The sequence below is a fragment of the Carassius auratus genome, chromosome 20, assembly GCF_003368295.1.
Source record: "Carassius auratus strain Wakin chromosome 20, ASM336829v1, whole genome shotgun sequence".
Taxonomy (NCBI): domain Eukaryota; kingdom Metazoa; phylum Chordata; class Actinopteri; order Cypriniformes; family Cyprinidae; genus Carassius; species Carassius auratus.
The window spans coordinates 9789047-9812826 of record NC_039262.1 but is presented as its reverse complement, the minus strand read 5'-3'; the positions used below and the strand labels follow the sequence as shown (position 1 = coordinate 9812826).

The following is a 23780-nucleotide window of genomic DNA, read 5'->3' as shown; positions in this document are numbered from 1 at the left end:
CACAGCTAGGGCATGAAGCTCCCGTTCCACCACATCCCAAAGATGCTGTATTGGGTTGAGATCTGGTGACTGTGGGGGCCATTTTAGTACAGTGAACTCATTGTCATGTTCAAGAAACCAATTTGAAATGATTCGAGCTTTGTGACATGGTGCATAATCCGGAAGGAAGTAGCCATCAGAGGATGGGTACATGGTGGTCATAAAGGGATGGACATGGTCAGAAACAATGCTCAGGTAGGCCGTGGCATTTAAACAATGCCCAATTGGCACTAAGGGGCCTAAAGTGTGCCAAGAAAACATCCCCCACTATACACCACCACCACCAGCCTGCACAGTGGTAACAAGGCATGACCCCGGTGGGGTCTTCTGCTGTTGTAGCACATCCGCCTCAAGGTTGTGCGTGTTGTGGCTTCACAAATTCTTTGCTGCATACCTCGGTTGTAACGAGTGGTTATTTCAGTGAAAGTTGCTCTTCTAACAGCTTGAATCAGTTGGCCCATTCTCCTCTGACCTCTAGCATCAACAAGGCATTTTCACCCACAGGACTGCCGCACACAGGATGTTTTTCCCTTTTCACACCATTCTTTTTTAAACTCTAGAAATGGTTGTGCGTTAAAATCCAAGTAACTGAGCAGATTGTGAAATACTCCGAACGGCCCGTCTGGCACCAACAACCATGCCACGCTAAAAATAGCTTAAATCACCTTTCTTTCCCATTCTGACATTCAGTTTGTAGTTCAGGAGATTGTCTTGACCAGGACCACACCCCTAAATGCATTGAAGCAACTGCCATGTGATTGGTAGATTAGATAATTGCATTAATGAGAAATTGAATGAACAGGTGTTCTTAATAATCCTTTAGGTGAGTACACACACACACACACACACACACACACACAGACACACACAGACAGACAGCATTTATTTTTTTATTTTTTGGGGAGCCCAACAAACTGACTCTTATTGTACAGTATAGGGACAAAAAGACAGGAGACAGGTTTCAGGTTTGAAATGACATGTGAGTGAGTAAATGGCAGAATGTACATATTTGCAACTCTATGCAAATGGTTCTTATGCAGTTAAACATTAAACATACCATTGTTTTTTTTCCCTCATCTGCTTGTGATGTTCTAAAAATGACTCAGGAGATGTTATCGTATGCTCGTGGTCGTGCTAGTGTTGGCTGCTGGAACGTACTGTTTCAAGAACCAAGTCAGCACTTCAGCGACCTACATTGAAATTAGTGGGGGTGTATAAGAACATTGTGTAGGGCTACAAGTGTCAGTTGGTGTATCTGGGGCAAATTTAACACTGATTCACCAACTGCAACCCTTTCAAAAATGTTCCTTAATGAGCACTAACGCTTTACAGTTAACGCTTTAGGGCTGTGTTAACATGAATAAAGCAGATCATAAGACGTTACAATAATTTTACAGCATTATTAATAATATTAATATTACTTCCTGTTGATTTCAATGGATACAAAAGTAAAAAATAAAAATATTAGAAGTATAATTATTTATATTTATGTATTTTAATTTATTAATTAAATGTATTCCTGTAATAGTAAAGGTGAATTTTCAGAAGCCACTACTCAAGTCTTCATGAGTTTAACATGATCCCTCAGAAATAATTCTAAGCTGATTTGCTGCTCAAGAAACACATTTCTGCTTATTATCAGTGTTTAAAATAGTTACTAAATATTTGTGTAGTAGTAAATTCATATTATACATACAATTCGTATTATAAAAATCTTCAGTTACATTTGACAAATTTAATGCATCTTTACTGAATAAATGTATTGTAACTTACTTGTAAAAACATATTGTAGAGACCCAAACTTTTGAAAAGATTTATACAAATCCAAGTTGTATAAATAAACATTAGTTTAAATATTACAAAGACTGCCTGTATAAATCAACATTAACCCAGATGAATAAATGAACATTTTTAAAAACTAACAATCTTACTCTAAAGAGTTAATGTGTTCATTTGACTGTGTTACGGATGAAACTGCTCTAAAAACATAGAAAGAAGAGTCCTCATTGGGTTTTATACTGAGGTTATTTTGTATAACAATACATGGATAATTGAAACTAGAATTCAGAAGATTAAAAAAATGGAAAAGTTTTCCCAGTTATTTTGTGAAAGTCTAACTAGTCAAAAAGATTATCAACTGAAAAACAAGATCGGGGCACAGTTAGATTAGACATCTTAGGTTTTTTATGTGCATGGCCATAATTGGAAAATGTATATGCATTCAATCACATGTATATGGGTCACTTTGTCTCACATTTGCAGCAAAAATCAACATATCCTGTCAATCCTGTCAGGTGCTGACCCATAAAAAATGCATCTCAGTGCACTGCTGGTGTACAAATGTGTTTTTCAGAAGACGGCTGATGTGTTCAGTATGTGAGTGAAATGTGAGCGCGTAGGAGGGCACAGAATTAAGTGTCCAGTTAAACATATAGTGCAACAAAATAACATCTAATGAACAGCCTTCAAGCCAAACTTTCAGATTACATGTGAAAAAAACTAAAAACAACAAGAATATGAACTGATATTGCAAAAAGACATCCATTGCAGGTTGATCGCACTGTCAGTGAGTTCAGTGATCTCAAGATGACTATCTATTTTACTCTAGATTTGTCTCCGTCTACATCAAGATCAGGAAGTTTGAGGCTTTCTCACCAGCCCATATAAAAAGAAGATTAGATGCAGGGCTCAGACACTTGCTAGACCAGCTCTGAAGAGCCACCAGGGAACTTACATTTTTATTCTGAAGATGCAGCTCTCATTGGTGAGTTTGACACACCAATTAATGAAACTAATGATGTATTTTTTTATTTTAATTTTAGCCAAGTTTAATTAAGCAAGAAGTAATCTACTTGAATTTGAAATTTGACTTGCAGGACAAAAGTTTGCAAAGGCTTGCTGTTGTTGACTCTGAATATTCTGTTGAACTTTTGGGATTTGCACCTGTGATTTTGAAGACGTTTCACGTTAACTGACATTGAATTCAACAACCTAGTATCAACAGTTCTCAATAGAAATGTCATTGTCATAAACTGTCTAAAATGTAAAAAATGAGTTATTGAACAATATAAAAAAACAAACCATTCAACCACTCTTGGTCTCCATCTCCTCAGGTTTTCAGATCCGTGCTGCTGCTTTACCTGCTTGCCCTGTTATTAAATGGTGCTTCTTCTGAGAAAAAGTCTAAAAGAAACAGAAAATCGTTGTATCAAAAGAAAGGAAGGTGGGTAACCTTGGATCCATCACTGAACCTCTCAATGATTGTCCCCCCGTCTCCAAACAGATCTTTGTCACCATGGACATATGAGTGAGTCTTTGATCTGATAAATCATTACAGCTGTTCACTCTTATCTCATTTGTGTGATGTGCAGAGGATTTTGTGTATCAGATACATGAATTTAACAACTTGTAGTTCTTTTGAGTAGTTCAGCTAATTTGACTTTTTTTATCACAGAATTTTTATAAATCTTTCCATTCAGAGATTCCTATGATAGTTCACGAATCCCATCCAAAATCTCTGAGGCAAAATGTGAAAAAGCAGGCTGTTTAACCAAAAATGGAGAAGAAGACTTTGGACTGGAATCTAAACCCATCTATTACCAGATCAACGTCTTGAAGAGAGTGAAGGATAGAAAGGCTACGCACTACACCCTTCAGCTGGAGACTAAAGTAATTAGTCTAGGCTGTACATGTGTCCAACCTGTCGTTGTGCCTCAGAACTAGTTCTGTACTCTAACTGTATATTGTTGTATTCATTTGCTTATAGGTACAGCAAACTTCTGTGCCACTTTTGATCAGCTTTATATTTATTATCTTGATTAATAAAATATATTGTAACATTTTCTTTTAAGTTTTACTTTATAATAATCTGTTTCAGTGCAACAGCTGTATGAATGGTACAAGTTCAAATGCAAAAAAAAATATATATATAAAAATAATAATAATAATAAAATAAAATCTTTGGTTTAGTTAAGAGAAGCATTTATTTGACTCATCTTGAAATTACAAACAGGGAGCATTTACATTCCATTTTCTCACCAAATCTGGTCGATTAAGAACAATTCTCATCATTGCAAATACAACGGCTCTTTTTCGATGCTGCAGGCACCAACATCAAACTCCTTTGTCTTTGTATATAGAACGAGTAAAATAAATGACTAGAATAAAGCTCAGTGACATGCCAAAGCAAAGTGCACCATTCATTTCTAAAACCATTTCCCAAATCCAAAGAGGATCTTTTTCTCACACTTCAGTGATATCATTCTTCATCTCTGAGATGCCATTGTGTGGTTTCCTACTGATGAGCATCATAATAAAAAAATTTAATGACTGAAATAAGCTAAATGTGCTTCTAAGTTGTGCGTAAAGTGTCACTGTGCTCCACTTTTAATGTATCTGAGAGTTTTATTAGCTTTTGGATTTAAAGGCACCTAGAATGTTCTAATCTAATATTAATTTTTTAATCATATTTTACCTCACTTGGTCACAACAGGAAATGTGATAGATAATGTGATAGATAAACCTCTAGTCACCTGATTACTGATGCTTAATAATGTATATTGTATAGGCATGCCTTAGGTTGTATGAAACCCTATTACTGAATATTAATATCAAACGGTTTTTAAAGATGCATGAGGCCAAAGCCTCAGTAGATGGCACATGATTCGGAAAAAGATGCATTTATGATACTGCCATTAGTGAAGAGTGACTTTAAGATGTAGTTTATGTTAACATATTTATCTGTACTGGTTATGGAGGTAATAAAAAGCATCTCTTCATCAATTTTTCTTCTTGTCCTCTTCGTGTCATTTCTAAAGACTGGTTTGGTGTTTTCATTCTTTTTCTCTTAAGCAGCCTTCTGTCTGTGCACCTTGCATTGTCATTTAGACAATATCTTTCTGTTTTTAATAATATTAAGTCATTTTGTTGTTGTCAAACCCCACAAAAGCTTGGTGTGATGCAAATTGTCATTATCAATGTCCAATGTGTCCCCTTTTTTTTAGATGTGTTGGCTAGCGTTTGCTATATTTTCTCTTCACTGGTTTGATCTCCCTTGGCTATAGTCAAAGCAGTCTTCTACCGGCAGGCCTCCTCTTTCAGCTCTTTGTTCTTCCTCACCTCCTCTGCGTGTTTGTCCTAAATAGACACAAAAGAAAACGTACTCAACCTGTGTTCATGCATGCATTAGTGTGCCTGAGGGAAGCTAAATACAGAGGCATAAACAAACTGGAGAAACAAACAATCCACCCCTTTCTAATGCAATATTCATGCTCATTCTATAATTAGACTGGGATGGGACTCAGATGCACAAAGGCCAGGAAAATTAAACACTGAATGTGTAATTGTCACAAAAATTTGGGACACTTTACTATTATGACTAATTTATAATCTATACATATTTTTAAATATAATATTATAATTTAATTTAAATACAATAATTTAAATATAATAATATAATATAGAATATATATTTTTAATATTATAATTTATATTTTGTACTATATATTATAAATAGTTTTATTCAGCAGATGCACTAAATTAAACAAAACAGACAGTAATCATTTATAATAGTAGAAATGTATAATGTTAATTGGAAAAAAAATGGATACATGTCGTTTCTTTTAATTTTTTTTAATGAAATTACAAATATTTCTTTAGTACTGAACAATGTGACACTTAAGACTGGAGTAATGGAAAATTCATAGGAATAAGTTACATTTTAAAATATTCTAAAATAAAAACCTGTTATTTCAAAATATATATATATATATATTTTTAATATGAACTATTACTGGTTTTCATATTTTTACTATTTAAAAAGATATTTAATTACATTTTAAATTATTCGGAAATAGAAAAAGATATTTCAAATGGTAATATTTTTTAAAAATATTACTATTTGTACTATTCTAGTTCTATATTTTATATTTTGACTATTTTTATTATTTTACAATAAAAAGCGGCCTTGGTGAACAAATGTTTTATTTTTTATTTTTACAATTAACTACTACTATTTTTAAAAACATTTTTACAAAAAAAAAAAAAAAGAAAGAAAAGAAAACAAAGGCAGCCTTGGTAAGCATAAGATAGTTTAAACCTTATATATATAGGATTGGTAGTGAAAAATTATATGTATGAAGGTAAAAGAAAAAAAAAGTTGTAATTATATTTTTTTTAAGTAAAGTTTTTAAGTAAGTAATTTTTAGTAAAGTTGAATGTTTTAGCTATGCATAGACAAACGAAAAAACATTTTCATTAGAAATAATCTTTAAATCATGTATTTTTATTATTTAAAAAAATAAAGCAATTCACATTGACTAAGTGCTGTAGTAAAGTACTTTACATCCCTTTCAGTTAGTTCATACCTTTTCCTGTAGTCTCTCCAGCATGGCGGCAAGCAAAGCCTCGCGGTTCTCTTTGTTGGCCTCCATCTTCTGCTCCAACTTTTCTTTAGCATTCTTAATGAAGTTGTTGTTCTCCTCAAAGGCCTTCTGGATGACCTCTCTCTCATGCTCCCTCTTCTCTGCAAGATGCTTTAACATCTCAGCCTCCTGAAACTGGAGAGAAGAATACTGTTTCAGCATCAAAGTCCGACCAAAGAAAGGCATGGTTTGGGAGTTTATTTTGTGTGTAAATTCCGACCTTCCGCCTCTCCTCAGCGGCTTCCAGTTTCTTCTGGATCTCCTCCAGAGAAGGGTCCTTACGCTGGGGCATTGATGTGTTAAGCTCAGGCACGCCTTCAAAAGAGGGGGGTTTCAGGATCACCTCAAATGCTTGACCCGAGGCCCGCTTGTTCAGCTCGATGACCTCCATATCTTTGATCACACACCAGTTGAGATCCACTGCATCTTCAAGAATGAGCACACATAGAGTACTGTGAGTATAGATAAAGTATAAATACCAATGAGTAAAGTTTTATTATTTACCCTCAGCCTTGTATGTGGGATTTTCTGCAGGGTTTGAGTTGAGGCAGGAGCACAAAAGTGACACTAGAGGGAGCTCCTTCATCTTGTCTCGATATGCTGCGCGGAGAAACGTCAGGTAAGTACAAAATACATTGTAAACATGAACAAACGCTTGCATTTTGACAAAGATCTTGATCATACCTGGTTTACATGCAGATAATTAGAGCAAATAGAGCAAGTTTATGGGTTCGATTCCCATGGAACTGAATACAATTATCTTGAATACAATGTAAGTTTTTTTAGGATAAAAGCGTCTGTGAAATGCTTAAATGTAAACAGAACCGATCAATCGCTTTTTGTAGGCTAATAAAACATGCATTAGCCAAGTACAAAAATTTAAGGTGGCTCTTTCACAAAATCAACCAATGATGTGATTATTGGGGGTGGGCCAATGGGAGTTTGGGGGAGTGTTTAGGAAACCTGTTTGGAAATAAGTTCATTTCAATAAATTACTTGTATTTCAATAACAATTTTAAATAATTATAACAGTATAATATAGCCTATAGAATATAAAAATATGCTTTAAAAAATGCATGATATTTGTTTCTCTGGAGATAAAAAACAGAACCTGCTGAGCTCTTGCTTGGACATATTATTATAATGTACAAAATTCACAAACAAAAATATACTTTTTAAAGTTATAATTGAAGTTAATCAAGATATAATTGTAATTCCTCCTATTTCTGAAACTCTTGTGTTAACATTTAGTACAAGAGAAAAAAACCAAGGCCTGCAGGGGGGTCTTAAAATATTGAATTTGATTATGGAGGCTTTGGAGTATGGGAAACAGGGAGGACTTTTGTAGCTTACCTGCCAAGGTCATGTTTATGCAGTATTGTGTATAGTTTACAACTCGTCTCTCTGTCCTGTTTAGAGAGAGAAAGAGAGGATTAGGAAAGTCTGTGCGTGTTTAGTCCTGCACAATGATAAAACACTCTGGCCTAGTAAATGTTTTGAAACGTAAGAATTATTAACCATTAAATAAAAAAAATACAGTACTTTTAAAATAAATATTCAAATGCAGATCCATTATTCATGAGATGTCTGAAAGGAGCTTGTTGTGTTGTGATGTGGCGGGACACTTGGTGAGAGAGGAGCATGAATTCAGATGAGGAGCAGCAGGGAGTGTCACGCACCCTCTCTGTACTGTTACTCTGCCTCAAAGCTGCCACTTATCAGAATACAAAACTATTTTAGAAAACAATAATCATTAAACATGACATAAATCCTAAAACCATGAGCAAAACTGACATATAAGCTTATGGAGAGACCACAAATAGAAAAGCATTGTCCTGCCCTGTACATAAATAAACACACACTATTTATCCAAAAACCTGCATGTTATAGGTGCTTTTCAGTAACTGTATTTGTAACTATATTCTCACATCTCTTTTACAAAACATACTGATACCACAGCTTTACATAATTGATGCCCCAAATGGCAAATACCCATAATGTCAGGCTAAACGCATGTAAAAATCCACTCCCAAATGACTACATTAATACATAACAAAATAAAATAAATAAAGTCCAACCCTAATCACTGCAGACAGTGCTATTTATGCGAAAAGTTGTTTACCGACTCTTGCCTTGGAATGACATAATCTAGTGCACCCTTGAATTATGTCATCTTTTAACACATTGCTGCGTATACACACAGATTCAAAAACATTTGCAATACATTCCCATTTTCATGAATATAAAGTTGCTTCGCACACATTATAGATGGCATGACAGAGCATGCTATAAGAACAATGAGTTCCCTCTAGACCTCTGGTGTGGCATATTTAGTCTTAACTCTAAGGTACCCTTTATCATTTTAATAATCAATGCAAGTAAAATCACAAAAACATCAGAGCAAAGCAAGTCTCCTCTCATTTGATTTTGTGATGCCCACACTTACCTTTTTTTCTTGATGAGGTGTTGTCCCTATCTCCCCCTCTCTCTCTTTCTGTCTCTTTCTCTTTCCCTGGTATCCTCTTTTTCACCTCCCTCTCTTTTGCTCGGTGCCTGCTGCTCCTCGGATACAAGAGCTCAGCAGCATCAGCAGCAGCATCCCTCCTACCGCATGACATCATCTTCCAGTGCTGCTATTGGACGAGGTGAGTGGCCCAGCATTTCTCCATCACTGTGAAGAACGGGTGGTGTTAACTCTTTGTGCTTTACTGCAGGTATCCATGCTAAATATAGGGTAATAATGAAGCAAAAACAAAACTGTATAAAAAAAACTATATAACAAAAATATCTATTTAAAATATGTGACCCTGGTCTTAAGTCGCTGTGGTATATTTGTAACAATAGCCAAAAATACTTTGTATGGGTCAAAATTATCTATTTTTCTTTTATGCCAAAAATCATTAGGATATTAAGTAAAGATCATGTTCCATGGAGATATTTGTACATTTCCTACCATAATATATAAAAATTTCATTTTTGATTAGTAAAATGCATTGCTAAGAACTTAATTTGAACAAATTTAAAGGTGATTTTCTCAGTATTTTGATTTTTTTACACACTCAGATTTCAGATTTTCAAATAGTTGTATGTCGGTCAAATATTGTCCGTAAAAGTGTGAAAATATATTTCAAAATTTATTGAGATCAGACATTGCTCTACTGCACATTACTTCATAGTTTTTTCATAAGTAATATGAAAAATTACTTATGAAAAGTACACTTCATATTATATTATATTATATTATATTATATTATATTATATTATATTATATTATATTATATTATATTATATTATATTATATTATACCTTGGTTTTCATAACGCATAAACTACAGTCACATTTGTGAAGCACCACTTCTGCTAGAGAACTCCATAGTCATCCTACAGTATTTAATGTCACTCAAGTATCTGTCCACAAAGAATGCAACAAGAGAAGAAGACAGAAAATGAAGGGATGTCAGGAAGCAAGAAGGTCTAAATACATTTATTAGGGAGTTATGGACTCAAATAAGGGGTGTGGCTCTTTACTGTACTGCAATTTAATACAAGCCAAATTGCTCTGACAGGAACAAGCACGATCTTTAGTCAGCCAGTGCTCCTGATCTAATGACTGAAACACTGACTGGAAAAAGAGAGGGGCATCAGCACAATAAGAGATGTGATGATATAATTTAGGCATCAGTGCGATGCTGCAATTCATTTGTAAAGAAATAGTTAGAAAGAAGTCAAAACAAAAGCTTTTTTATAAGTGGTCTCAGACTTCCAGACCACTTATATGCTTCTGCATGTGTCTCCAGGTGTGGTCTGTGTATTGATTTTAGGGGAAGGGAACAGTGGAAGCATAACGAATAAAAACCCTTATTAAATCCCTCTGAGGTGTGACAGAAAATAAACAGTTACGGGAAGCACAGTCTCCCTCTCTCAGCACTGCACACATTCACTGTAAATTGTTTAGGATTAAAAACACCTGCTCTTTTGTATTGAAATATTAAATATTCTGCCCACTACTGTGCATTTCAGTCTATTAAAAACATATCAACACACTCCTCTTATGGTGTACTCCAACACAAAGCATGACTCACTGACTCACAAGCATGAGGTACAGCTGTGAATATGTAATCTGACTTCATCCTGTGCCTTTTGATGACTTCACCCACATATATTGAATCTACTTCACCAATTAGACATCATTTTTCAGTAAATAATGGCATTTTTTATTGTTTGTGATTTTCATTGTCAGCCAAACCACATTTCTCTGACCTACTTCAATACTCTACTCAGCCTGGTAATTTCTTCTGGTTAGGAGTTTTTTTTTTTTTTTTTATATTTCTCTTTCCTTGCAGCGTTTAGGTTGAGATCCCTAATCAGAGAAATTACACCGGTGATGTAATGGGACTGGACAGCAGTGGACATCGAGTGAGAGAGAAAGGGAGGGAGAAAGACTGATAGGATGAGATTAAAGGGCAGGAAATGGATTTTTTTTCCTTAGAGATTTGTAATTAAAACGGGGGGATGTTAATGCATACTAAATGTGCCTTTTCTTTTGATCTTTTCCCAGGCTTCGGCTATAAGCAAAGCTGGAGACTATGAAAGCAAAGAGTATTTGCAAAAAAAAAAAAAAAAACATCTCAAATGAAGCATTTTTATTTGAAAAATGTGAGACTTGACAAAAAAGGAATGACAAAAAAAGTAGTTTTTGTGAGTGACACTAGCTACAATGATAACAATACACACCACAACTTTAATGATAAGTGCAATGGTCAGATGCATCCATCTAGTGTGTGCAAACATAGGAAAACAATGCAAAAGTAGTGCAGTGGAATTAAAAAAATAGTTTTGTGTGAATAGCACTAGGACATTTTTACACTCCTCCATCCCATGTTTTTACCACACTTGGACCTGTTGACATGCCAGATGCTCTCTTCTCTCGTCTCAGGCTTGTTACCATGGACACAGTCTTGCACCATCTACAACTGTCTGGAAATTATTGACAGCTTTGATTTATTGGCAGCTTTGCTACAGAGTTTTAAATGTCTGAAATCACCAAACTGACCGGAAACTTTTCAAAGTTAATTCCAGGGCCAACACAAACATCAACCTATTTGTTTCAGTTGCGGTTGAACCCAATGTACAGTAATAATGAAAAATAAAAAAGTTTAAAAAGTTTAAAAGTTTATTAAATCTGAGCCATTTACTTTAAGAGTGGTTAACCTCAGATGAAGTGGAATTTTATCTTTGCTCTTTCAACAAACCCTGTTCTGCAAATATGAAGGTCATTTCTGTTGTGGCAAAGCGAAATTTTTGAAAAATGAAAATTCGGGTTCCTACACAGTCTGAATGTCAGTTTTTGAGACATTAGACATAAAAAGGAATTAAATGCCTTATAAAGTAGTTTCACAACACTTTTTCCAGATGTTCAATATGACTTCCTCCTGTCTGTGACCTTAACAGGAAGGTGGTCTGGAAATGCCCCACTACTCACATTAAATGGCTTACAGGGGAATTATGTTCTTATGGGTCACTGCCTAAGGTCATAGTTTATGGGTGAATTAACTTGCATTCAAGAATGAAGTGTTTATGGACAGGATCTACTCAAGTTCCTTCAGATCTCTTTTGATCTCTCTAAATCAAATTTCATCCTTCATAATTCATAATTCCTTATTGATAAGGGGACCATTTTAGTATGCCCAGAACTGACAAAAATGCGGGTGGTAGATGATGATGGGTAATTCAGCAGCTTGTGTCTCATGTCCCCATCATGTCAGATACCAGACGTGCAGGAGATTTGCAGATTGCAAGCATCATCATGTCCAGCACAGGCCTTGATGTTTCCATTCTACCAACGTGGATCACAGCTCCCCCTTCTCCCCCTCTAAAAACATGCACCTCTTGCACATTGTCATATCATACCATTTTATATCTCAAAAATGCAAACATGGCATTATAAGTTGCAGATTTCTATTTCAAATTAAAGCTGTTTTTTAATGTCTTTCTTTTGATCAAAGAATCAGTGAAAAATATAAAGTAGTACCACTATTTTCAACATTAAAAATAATATTAAAAGTTTCTTGAGCACCAAATATTCATTTTATATTGATTTCTGAAGGATCATGTGAAACTGAAGTCTGGAGTAATGGCTGTTGAAAATTCAGCATTTCCATTTCCGGAATAAATTGCATATTAAATATATTAAAATATTTTATTACTGTTACTGTATTGACCAAATAATTGTAGTCTTGGTGGGCATTTACCAAGAGAGACTTCTGTCAATAAAACACACACACACACACACACACACACACACACACACACACACACACACACACACACACACACACACACACACACACACACACAATTATCTACTTATTATAAATAAATAAATCTTATTTCTAGAATAGTATATGTGTAATGTATGCAATTGTAAGTGCCTCACTGGTCATCTGAGCACCTCCTGCAGAGCTTCAGTCGCGCTCCTGAAATCTGTCTCCCCCTAGTGAAGAAAGACAATATGCTACACCTTTGACTACTGCTGTTGTCCTAGTCATTCATGAGCTTAGTTTGGTAGGTTGAGAGTAATACATTCATTAAATAACACTTTCAGGTCATCATTCCAGTGATATTTTTTTCTTTTTTGATCTTTTATTTGCAGCCAGCTTTTCAATGACAGAACAAAAGTACAGCATTCTAACAAAGAGCAATGGAGTTCCAGAAAAAAGAGAGAGCATTGTTGTATACAACCAGAGAAACTCCACCCACAGATTTCTATAGAATCTTAACTGAAATGTCATAAAGGCCACCGCAGTGGGTGACCCTGAACAATAGACCACCCTGTGACAGCTGCCCTCTCTGCGTCTCAAGAGATTCTAATCAAAAGGGTTGCAGGTCTCAGTTTTACCACTAAGACAGAAGTATCTGTAATTTTTTCTTTTCCCTATTTTGTAAAAATAAAGCATATTATCACACCTATTAGGCCAGAAAATAATATCATATGTTTGATCCTGTTATTGGATGAAACATTTTAGAAGCTGATAAAAAATGCTTTTAGGAAAAGTCTCTTATGCTCACAGAGGCTGCATTTCTTTGATAAAATAATACAGTAAATATTGTGAAATATTTTTATAACTTAAAATTACTTTTTTCTATTTAATTTTTTTTTTACAATAGAATTTATTCCTGTGCTGGCAAAGCTTTTTAGCAGGTTACTCTTGTCACACAATCCTTCAGAAATCACTCTAATATGCTGATTTAATGCTAAAGAAACATTTCGTATTATCATCAATATTGAAAAAGGTTGTGAATTTAAATAACGGTCCAATTCTTGAAACATTTTTCACCGTAAGCAGGAACAGAAGTAGATCATATTGCTATTGACACAGGGGATCTCTTTTGGGTTCAGGTAGCTCGGTTCACCCTCAAGACTCGTGACACTGCCCTCTTGATCAGGGTTAATAGAAACCAAGCCTTATACTTCATTCCAGAGCCTCTGTGTGAAATCTGACCATTTCAGCCTGAGGTCTAAAGTGTGTCCATGTGTGTGTTTTGTGTAACAAGACTCCCACACACTAAATCAAATAAAATGTAACCCTCTTCCATTGTTCAGGTAGCGGCCCAGTGATGACAGGAATGGACAGGAAGGGAAAACCAAAAACATACAAACTCCAAAAAGCCTTCTTTTCTGTAAAAAAAAAAAACATTCCTGTTACTGTTTGTGGAAACTGATCATCCTTACCCAAGAATTCTCTACAGGAAGTCAAAGGAGGAGAGCAGTTTTAACAAAAACAGAAAGGAAACTAATTGTCTGTTGGAAGTTGCAAATAACTTGAATTAAAACTTTGTGTCAAAATGCATACCTTATTTTATTAATTACTTGGCACCTTATAATTATACCTTATTTGGCATTGTTATATTTTATACTAATTTGTTCTTCATTTGTCATTATTTGTTTATTGTAACAATGCTTCATGGAAATGTAAACACAAGTGCTGTTAAAAGATTCATCGCAATTAATCACATTCAAAATAAAAGTTTGATTACCTAATGTATGTGTGTACTGTGTATATATAAATAGACACACATGTATATATTTCGAAAAAATATACTGAAAAAATATATACATATTTAAACTTTTATTTTGGATGCGATTAATCATGTGACAGCACTAAAACATGCAAGCATTTACTAAAATAAAACAAAAATGTAAATTTCAGTTTAGTTTTAGCTTATAATAAAATAGTTATATATAGATATAGATAGATAGTTATATGAAATGCTACTCAAATTGTATTAACTTATTAAATAAAAATGTATTATATGTAATTCTATATTGTATGTGCATATTATAGCTTTTTTATTCACAGTTACATTTATCATAACACAATATCATAATGATACATTTATTCAACTAACATCAGTCTAGTGTACTTCTAGTTAAACTGTATCTGACTTTTGTTATAAATTTAACTGACTTGGGTAATGGCTGCTAATATGTTTGGAATATACTGTAATTGGAATAAATGAGCAAATGCTAAAAGCCTAACAATTATTCCTCCTCTCCGCTGCTTGCATCATTAAAGAGCATTAAGGATCTCTCTACTTGCTTAGTAACTTTGATAATTGAAGCTGTGTATGAATAATAGATTAAGCAAGGCAACTGCTGAGTTCACTGTAAACTAGGCTATATAAAAATGCTGAGCTCACTGTAAACTAAGAAGACTGGCACAGGCTCCTTATCTCATACAGCCTCATGGCAGCAGAGATATCCTGCTATAATTTACTCAGATGAATATCATTTTGCCTGCAGGCCCACTGTACAACCTCATTTTGGCTGAGTGAAGCAGGAATCCCAAACCCAGTTTAATCTGTAAACTCCCCACGTACACTGTTTTCTTCAGGGAAAATCCTACATTTTTAGATGTAACAGTGCTCTCCTGGATTTCGAGGATAGATAAAACAGGAAGTTCCTAATTGATGTGGAAGTAAATTGGTCAACTCATTACCACATCTTTATTCTGTGCAGACGGTTGACGGATCTCATTGACTAGATCTGAGAGCAAAGCGAGCCGTTTAGAGATATTACAGGGAGGGACAGGAAACTCATGGAGTACAGGAACCATGCAGCCCGTATCGACAACAATCTGTGATATACAGATGTTGCATGCAATAGTCTGTCAACGCTCCTTAATGGATAAACTACACTATATGATGAATATGAATACATTTCAAGTCTATATTTGCATCATAGTCCTTACCATTTTAATTAAGTATATTAACCCTAGGGCTGGGTGATATGACCAAAATCTTATATCATGATATATCATTTCACAATAACAATATAAAAATATAGTTATAAATAAGAAATGATACATAAATTGTATATAAAGTAATAAAGTGTATAAACACTGCATATTCTTCATATATATATATTTTGTTATTTTATTAACATGAATGACAGCAGGAATATTTGACAGCTGTCACTTTAAGAGCTGACCATATCGAATATACTGTTATGTGTTTTCTTCTTAAGCTGTTTGCTTTCACTTAAGACCTAAATTACTTTGTTTACATGGATACTTGCAAAGATGGGCATTTTGACACATACAAGTGTGTGTATTTAACCTTTCAAGGCCTACAAAGCAGGGAAAATAAATCAATACTCCTGTTCAGAACTCCTGTTCTCTATATATGAACACTGTCTTCACGCTAAGTTCTCGTGACCACGTAGCACAGCAACCAAACTATTTTTACAAGTGATGTGTAACCCCTATAGAGACAATAGTAAAAAATCATGTCTGTATGTCGGTATATCGCCCACCCCTAACCCTGAAAATAAAACCGTGTGAATATTATTATTAGACCATCAAATCAGCAGAATAGAATGATTTCTGAAGGATTCTGTGACAATGAAGGCTGCAATGGCTATACTGACAAGTTATTTTACACTAATAATGTTTCATAATATTACTGTGTTTACTGTATTTTTTTAAAAACAAATAAGTGCATAAGAGATGTTTTGAGATGGACAAACATAAACACAACAGGGGCTTAAATGTATGGGTCCAAAGAGACCTTAGTGGACTATTTGGATAAGATCAGGCTGGTTTCGACAATAAAACACACTGCACATTCCTAATGCACGTTCTCATAAAGGGTTAAAAATGTGAGCACAACTGTAACCGTAACACATTAAAGAAAACAAATTTATAGGTTTTATATTTCCTATACTCCTTGCTCATCCTAGGAATCTGCAGCTACTGAAAACAGAATGGATCATAACTCAAAAACTATGAGCTCCATAAAGGTCTTTAAACAGACCGATGTGCCTGTATGGAATGTATGGTGCAGGATTAAGGGGAACCTGGAAGGGAAAAACAGAAGGAAGGAGACAGAAGATGATGGGTGACGGAGGAAAAATGCTGATCGGGGTCTTTAGTGTCATACAGAAAAGGAATGTACAGGGCATCATAACACTGAACAAAGACTATACTGTTCTGCTGCCTTTCATCATTTCTATCTTTCCCCTCTCCCACAAATGCATTCAAAACCAAACTCATTAATTACAGAGTGCCTGCAAACCACAAAAACAGAATTGAATAATATTATGGTTTTGATTGTAAGTGGTTTCAATATTACAGCAGAGCTCCAGACAATACTGACTAGGGAACCACTGGCTCCTAAAATGAGACATTTAGTCACCAACATTTTTTTGTTGACAAATTATAGAACCACTTGATAAAAATGCACTTGAGTGAATTGCGTGCATAGCTAACTACATTTGCTTTTAACAACAGTAACTGTATCTGTTTTGACTTAAAAGTGTAAAAATAAATGATTGTTTGTTTGTTTTAGTATATATTTACAATAAAAATACAATAAAAGTTGCATGTACAAAGTACAACATGATTGTACAAGTATGATACAATGTAGCATTTATAAATAAAAATACCTAATGCACATTTTGTATTAATCATTTTGTAGAAGTAGGTTGTTATTGTTCTTGTTGTAGAAAAGGTACACTGCCCCCCTGTGAACTTAGAAATGATTCACTGACTCAAATTGCTACCTCAGGAGTGAATTTGAGTCTATTTATGAATCTTTCTGACTGACTGATAAAAAAGAACCAGCCACCGCTATGTGGCTGATAATACCTTCAGTTGTTAGGTTAATTTGAAATAATAATTTCTAGTGATTAAAATCTTACTTTATTAACCGAATAATGTTATAAGCAATATGAAATGATATGAGAAGTAGGACTATGTTGATGATGGAAAGATAAGTCACGTATGAATTTGATCCATGTTCAAATAGCTTCATAAAAATGCTAATTGATTTTAATTTTTTTATTCATTTTTTGTATTCTTTTTTAATATTCTTTTTTTTTCTATGAGTTTTATTTCACTTTGTACTTTAGCTGTTGGAGATTTAAACTGTGAACAGTGTCTTCAATGGCTAAGCTGCAGAGATTTGGATATCAAAGTTAAACTGCTTATATCGGCCCCTAAATGCCATTACATGAGCCCAGTTTTAAAGGAATGCTGGATTAAACATGCACTTTCTCAGGTTTTGAAAAGAGCTAACAAAAAGAGCTCTTTATTTGAATGACTCTAAGTGCTTGATGCACAGCTCCACCCAAGAAATTTCATATTTCTTTCCAAGCATTCGCCTTTTTAGACACCAGGCAGTTTGCGGCCTGCAAGTAACGTTCTTGGGCACTGGCATAGATGTTGTATGCAAAGTTTATGTTTCCTACCTTTTCCGCTTCCAGATGAGTGTGAATGGGAATATAAAGTACATTTTGAAGAGATTCTGAACACACAATCAGCTAGTGAATGAAACCCTATGCCTATAAAAGAGAAATAAAGACCCAGGACTGGCTCCAACATTGGCATCAAAACCACAAGTGCCCACTCACTGAGAATGATTGTTAAAATCTTATTGGATGTATTTTCCTTTAACAGTGACCTTAAAGTTATGGTTGTGACTGTGGTCAGTGTCAGAATCAGCACATCCATAGTAAAATAATTTAGCCCTATCGTAGTCTAACGGCTTGCCCATGTACAGTTACGAAGCGCTGTATAATTAACAGCTCAAATTGAGAGAGATTGACAGGAGTAGGCCTGGACTGCATCAATGGGAAGCATTCAAAGTGTTCTTTTACTACAAAGCAGCATCGCTGCACCGTCTGCGGCTGATAAACATGTACTTGTAAAGGATAACATTAAGAGGACAAGCGACATATATCAAATGTGACTGGCAGTTCATTATTACAGTATTCAGACTTTGCCTTATAAGTACAGCACTACAGTAATCCCGTTATTGGACGGCAGAAATGGAATCCATGCAGTGTTTTGTGTCACTTTTCATGATATGAAATATAGATAAACTAATGCAGTTTCAGCGACAGTCATATGAATGTTGTGAGGGAAATAGATCTCCATCTAAGAAGCCATAAAACTGTTTAATACACTGACATTCCTTCTGGCAAGTTTTAAAGTGCATGTTCAGTGTTCTCCTGGATTTAAAGCTGCATTTTTCTGACTTTCACAGGCATTCACAGGTTAAGAGCCTGAATATCCAATTCATCAGGATGATTTAAAGCTGTATGAAGGTTTAAATCAAGAAAGATGATCTCGTTTCTTTAGCTAAATAGAAACTTTTGGCCTTGTGGACTTTATATAAACTCTATTAATAACACTTCTTTTTCACTCTGACTCGGTTAATGTGCCCAGTAATTGAACATTTCCTACAGTATATATACTCAAAGTGTGATTTTAGCTTTTTGCTCAGTTAGTACTTAAAGGGAAAGTTCAACCAAAAATGAAAATAATTTCATTAATTATTTACCCTGATGTTGTTCCAAACCTGTAACACCTTTGTTCATCTTCTAAACACAAAATAAGATATTTTTGATGCATTCCGAGAGCTCTCTGTTCCTCCCATAGACAGCAAGGATCCGTACACGATCAAGGCTCAGAAACGTAGCAAGATCGTGAAAATGATCCATGTGACATCAGTGGTTCAACCTTAACTTTACGAAGCTATGAGAATACTTTTTTCGTACAAAGAAAACACAAATAATGACTTTATTCAACAATTTGTTTCCTCCGCATCAACTTGTTAACAACATGTGCTGTTCTGTGTCTGCAGCACTGTACAAGGATGCGCTGTTTACGTGGTTTACGCTTTGATCTGAAATGTAAACAACGTATCCTCATACATATATTGCATACGTTCTTTATTACAGAATTCTCAAGTTGTCCTCTTCTTCATTGCCCAGTGTTAACGTTGCTTTGTGCGCGTTTTTCCTGCCTTCTTTTGTGGATTACCTCTTTGTGGATTAATTAAAGACTGTTTACTTTTATTCATCTTCTTCAAGCAGTTATATGACATCATATCGTGACAGTCTGGAAATGTGTGTCCTAATTTTAAGTAAAAATACAGTAAGTGCTCTAATAAAACAATAAACCCCCAGGACACCCCACTGAATAGGTTATGATAAATTAATTTTATGCTTCTGTTGTGAATCATCTGATTGCATCTGTCTTTTCTCACTAAAACAGTGTTCACCAGCTCCCCCAAGTTTAAAACTCTGAGATAGAACAAAACTAATGGAGCTGGGAGAATCTCCATCTGTCTGTGTTGTCCTTTGGAAAACGAAGAGCATTTCTTACAGAGTGGGTCTTATCCTGCCTCTGTAAATGAATTGGTTATTTAAACAAAATGAATTGTAAGTGTCTCTTTTTTCCAAAGAATGTCTGTGTTATCTTATGATGTTGTGGGATGAACAGATTTCTGAGAAACACGGATGCATGTTTTCTCGAAATGTGAGGGGAATTATTTTTGTAAACTGATGAAAATTTTGATTTGATTGATGAAAAAAAAATGTATTTTGTTAAATGTTGCTAAAAGAGGCAACAAGAGACTTGGTTTTATAAACTGGACAATAAAATTTGTGCTCTCATGTGTATAATATGTAAAATCACTCAGCAATGAATTCTGTCATGGACACATGTTACCTTTAGTGCTTCTTTATAAATTGTGGCAACTGGAAGAGGGAAGGTGAAGGGCCATATTCCTATTTCACAAGGGAGCAACAAAGAGATTAAAGAATAGAAACAAAAAGCAGGAACTCTAAGTCACATGTTGACCCTAGTAGAATGAACAAAAACCCAGACGTCCAAACACTAGATTAAGTCTACTTAAAAGTAAAAGAATCACATTAAGAAACTTAAACACATACATGCATGCATTGAGCTAAAACATTTCCTCATGTTACAACATTTTTATTTATTTAATTTTATTATGAAATGGCATGGAAAACGGGAAAATGTGATTGTGTGTGAATGTGTCTATAAGATTTTTAAAGGTTTTTAGAAGTCACTTATGCTCATCAAGGTTGCATTTTTTGATTAATACTGTAATATTGTGAAATATTATTAAATAAGTGATTGACACAGAGTGATTGAACTAAGTATTGCAGTCCAAATTCAAAATATTGGATAGGGTTTTTATTCACAGTCCCTCCTCTTCAGACTTGACACAGGCAAGTTGCCAGATTGACTACACCAACAGGAATGAGCACACCTGACGCTGGAAAGCATTTCCAATATTTATTCTGCTTTTATTATACCGCTGTTGATCATAAAGTTTTTTGAATGGATGACAAGGCTTTTTAGAATAGGCAGAACATTCTATTTCCCGCTCTGACCCCTTTCGTTTGCCAGCTTCCATGACTGAAATTAAATACGCTGTGTTTCCCACCGACTGACAACCCGGGAGCAGTGGGCAGGTTTCACAAACCAAAACAGAGACTGATATTCCGGCCCGGAACGCATGTTTTCAAAGATGAAGAGTCTAAAATGTACAGCACCTTTAATATAGTTTAAAAGGTAATGTATCGCTGTCATGTCAAAGCTTAATGTTCACCAGCCATTACTTCAGTCTTCCGTGTCCCTTTAGAAATTATTCTTATATGTTAATTTGTAGCTCAAGAAACATAAAAAACAGTTTTTCTAATATTTTTGATGTAAACATTGTTTTTCAGAATTGTCAGATGAATGAAAAGTTCAAAAGTGCATCCTTTTCTGACAAAAATTTATACATTTACAACAACAAAAAAACCTATAGTAGATATACAATGTTTTCAAATTGGTCAGACATACTGTTTGAGTATTTGGATCTGTATTACAGTTTTTTGAATATAAGTTCTTAAATATTTATCACCTAAGAAGACACCAGCATGCAAAAGTTTGTAAAAACAGATGTAATGGGTTCTGTATTTAATTTTTTGAGAGAAACTAGTAACTTTAAAACTCAATTCCAACAATAACATTTTTCTCCAAATAAGATCTGTGATACTTTACATTATTAATGTAGGATGTCTGACCACAAGGCAGCAGAATTAGAAAAAATAAATTGCTGAGCTGTTAGACAGAAGTAATTGGTCTTTAATCTGAAATAAAATACACAAAGGTTATAAGCAAAACATATGCATACAGCCAAAAGTGTCAAGTAATGAGACGCAAACGTTTACATGGAGCAAAGGAAAAGGCTCTCACACTTGACAGCACATTACATTCAACATGGCACAAGGCTTTGATAAACTTTAACCTCTGTCCTTCATTCGCCCTCATATTGTGCAATAAAAAAGGCAGATGGTAACAAGCTCAACTGATTATAGTCAATTAGTTCTGGTCATTTATAAAAAAAGAGGCCTAACTCCTAAGAATATTGATTCAGTTCCTGACTCCTGTGCCAGATTTCACTACCCCAACTTCCATACTCCAGCCAAGATAATGTCTTTGATATTTTCCATTACGATAAATTGCAGCCAGTTCATCACCCCAGTAATGTTTTAAGCCTAGTTTAGCTCCATTTTATGATAAAAGTAGAGGAAGGACAGCCATGCACAAGTAATAAATCTACATCAGCCCACAGGGACATACAAGAAGTGCAGGGAACCTATAAATCATCTGAAGCATGACACTTGCAAAAGATTGGGGAAATGCAGCTTACTACTAGGTAGACTCTATAGGGAAAGTAATGAGGTTTGGGGAAGAGCAATGAATCTGGAAGTGTGCCTTATAGAATTAACCCCATTGCCTTGATGCTACCCAAAGGGACACGTGTCAGGGTGATCTAATGGGGTTAACTCTCACAACAAAAGAAGCCGGAGTACACTTACAAAGAAAGTATGAGAAGAGGAGAGGCATTCACTTGACAGACATTTATAAAGCTTCTCAGTTAGCTACTTCCAACACTGAAGGTTTAAAAGCAAGCAAAACAGAGTGGGTGCTCTCAAACAGAAGCCAAAGCAATAAGATCGTAAGCGCCCAGTGAGTGCCAAAACCAACAAAGGTGAGCAACCTGGCTTAAAATGCATTGAGGAATTAAGACTTTTGGTTCAAAATGATTGGAAAATGTGCTCCTAAATAAACATTAAAACCATAACATATGATTGCACATATATTTTATAAATATTTGCATTAAAAAAAATTGTGACAGACAATAAGGTTGAAAACAACTTTTGAAGAAGTAAAAGCACTTATTTAAGTGCAGAATTTTAGCAGCTTGTTTCATAACCAAAAAATGTATAACCCAAATCTGTCTAATTTTTGGGAAAGCAGTCACATTAAACATATTGTGTTTTGAAATGTTTCAGGTTCAAATCTAACCCCTGCCAGCTGAAAATCCAGATTTACATGTTTGCTGAGTAGACCATTTGTGCTTCAAATACTACAAGATGGAGGGTGTTATATGACACTGCCTTTGTTCTTAATCTGAAATTCTTCACAGTGATTGGTGTGATGGGAGTGAGAACATATGAGCCTCTCAACTAATTGCACAACAGATTAATTTTTTGGTGTGTGGACTGCAGTGTTTTTCTGCCCTGAAAAATCAGGCACTTAAAAACATATGAGTAGATTGGGGCCAACTTCTATTATTCTTTTTTCAAAGAACATTTTTGGCATTCAGAATAGAGGAGGCAAGTAAAATCAGTCATCAGTCTTAATTGTCTTCAATTGTGATTATCTGTACACTTTGCAATGTTATATCATGCATTGTGACAGTAGCAGAATTTGGAGATAAAAAGGTAAACAGTTTAACTAACAACAAATCTCCAATTTAAGCATTAAACACAGAGGTTAATGTTAAACACTTCCTATTACAAACCTAATATGCAGAGCCATTTTTCTCACCTTTTTCCCACTGTCATTGCTCTCCAGAAAGATCCTCATCTTGACTTTAACATATACATGAAAAGCCCTGTGACCTTCTGTAAACTGTTTGTTTGGTCACTTGACCTAGAAAAAACGGAAAT

General features: G+C 34.8%; 2 protein-coding genes across 2 annotated transcripts; one reads left to right on the top strand and one right to left on the bottom strand.

The window, feature by feature from the left end:
• The first annotated feature begins 2460 nt into the window (after window positions 1-2460).
• il17a/f3 (interleukin 17a/f3) lies at window positions 2461-3881 on the top strand. Its single transcript, XM_026290931.1, has 3 exons — window positions 2461-2803; window positions 3153-3346; window positions 3519-3881. The coding sequence occupies exons 1-3, from the start codon at window positions 2789-2791 to the stop codon at window positions 3760-3762; spliced, it is 453 nt and encodes a 150-aa protein (XP_026146716.1). The 5' UTR covers window positions 2461-2788; the 3' UTR covers window positions 3763-3881.
• A 122-nt stretch (window positions 3882-4003) lies between these two features.
• LOC113120840 (stathmin-like 4) lies at window positions 4004-9031 on the bottom strand. Its single transcript, XM_026290930.1, has 6 exons — window positions 8908-9031; window positions 7815-7870; window positions 6966-7061; window positions 6682-6887; window positions 6405-6596; window positions 4004-5175 (listed from the first exon to the last, which is right to left on the bottom strand). The coding sequence occupies exons 2-6, from the start codon at window positions 7825-7827 to the stop codon at window positions 5116-5118; spliced, it is 567 nt and encodes a 188-aa protein (XP_026146715.1). The 5' UTR covers window positions 7828-7870; window positions 8908-9031; the 3' UTR covers window positions 4004-5115.
• Between the last annotated feature and the right edge of the window lie 14749 nt (window positions 9032-23780).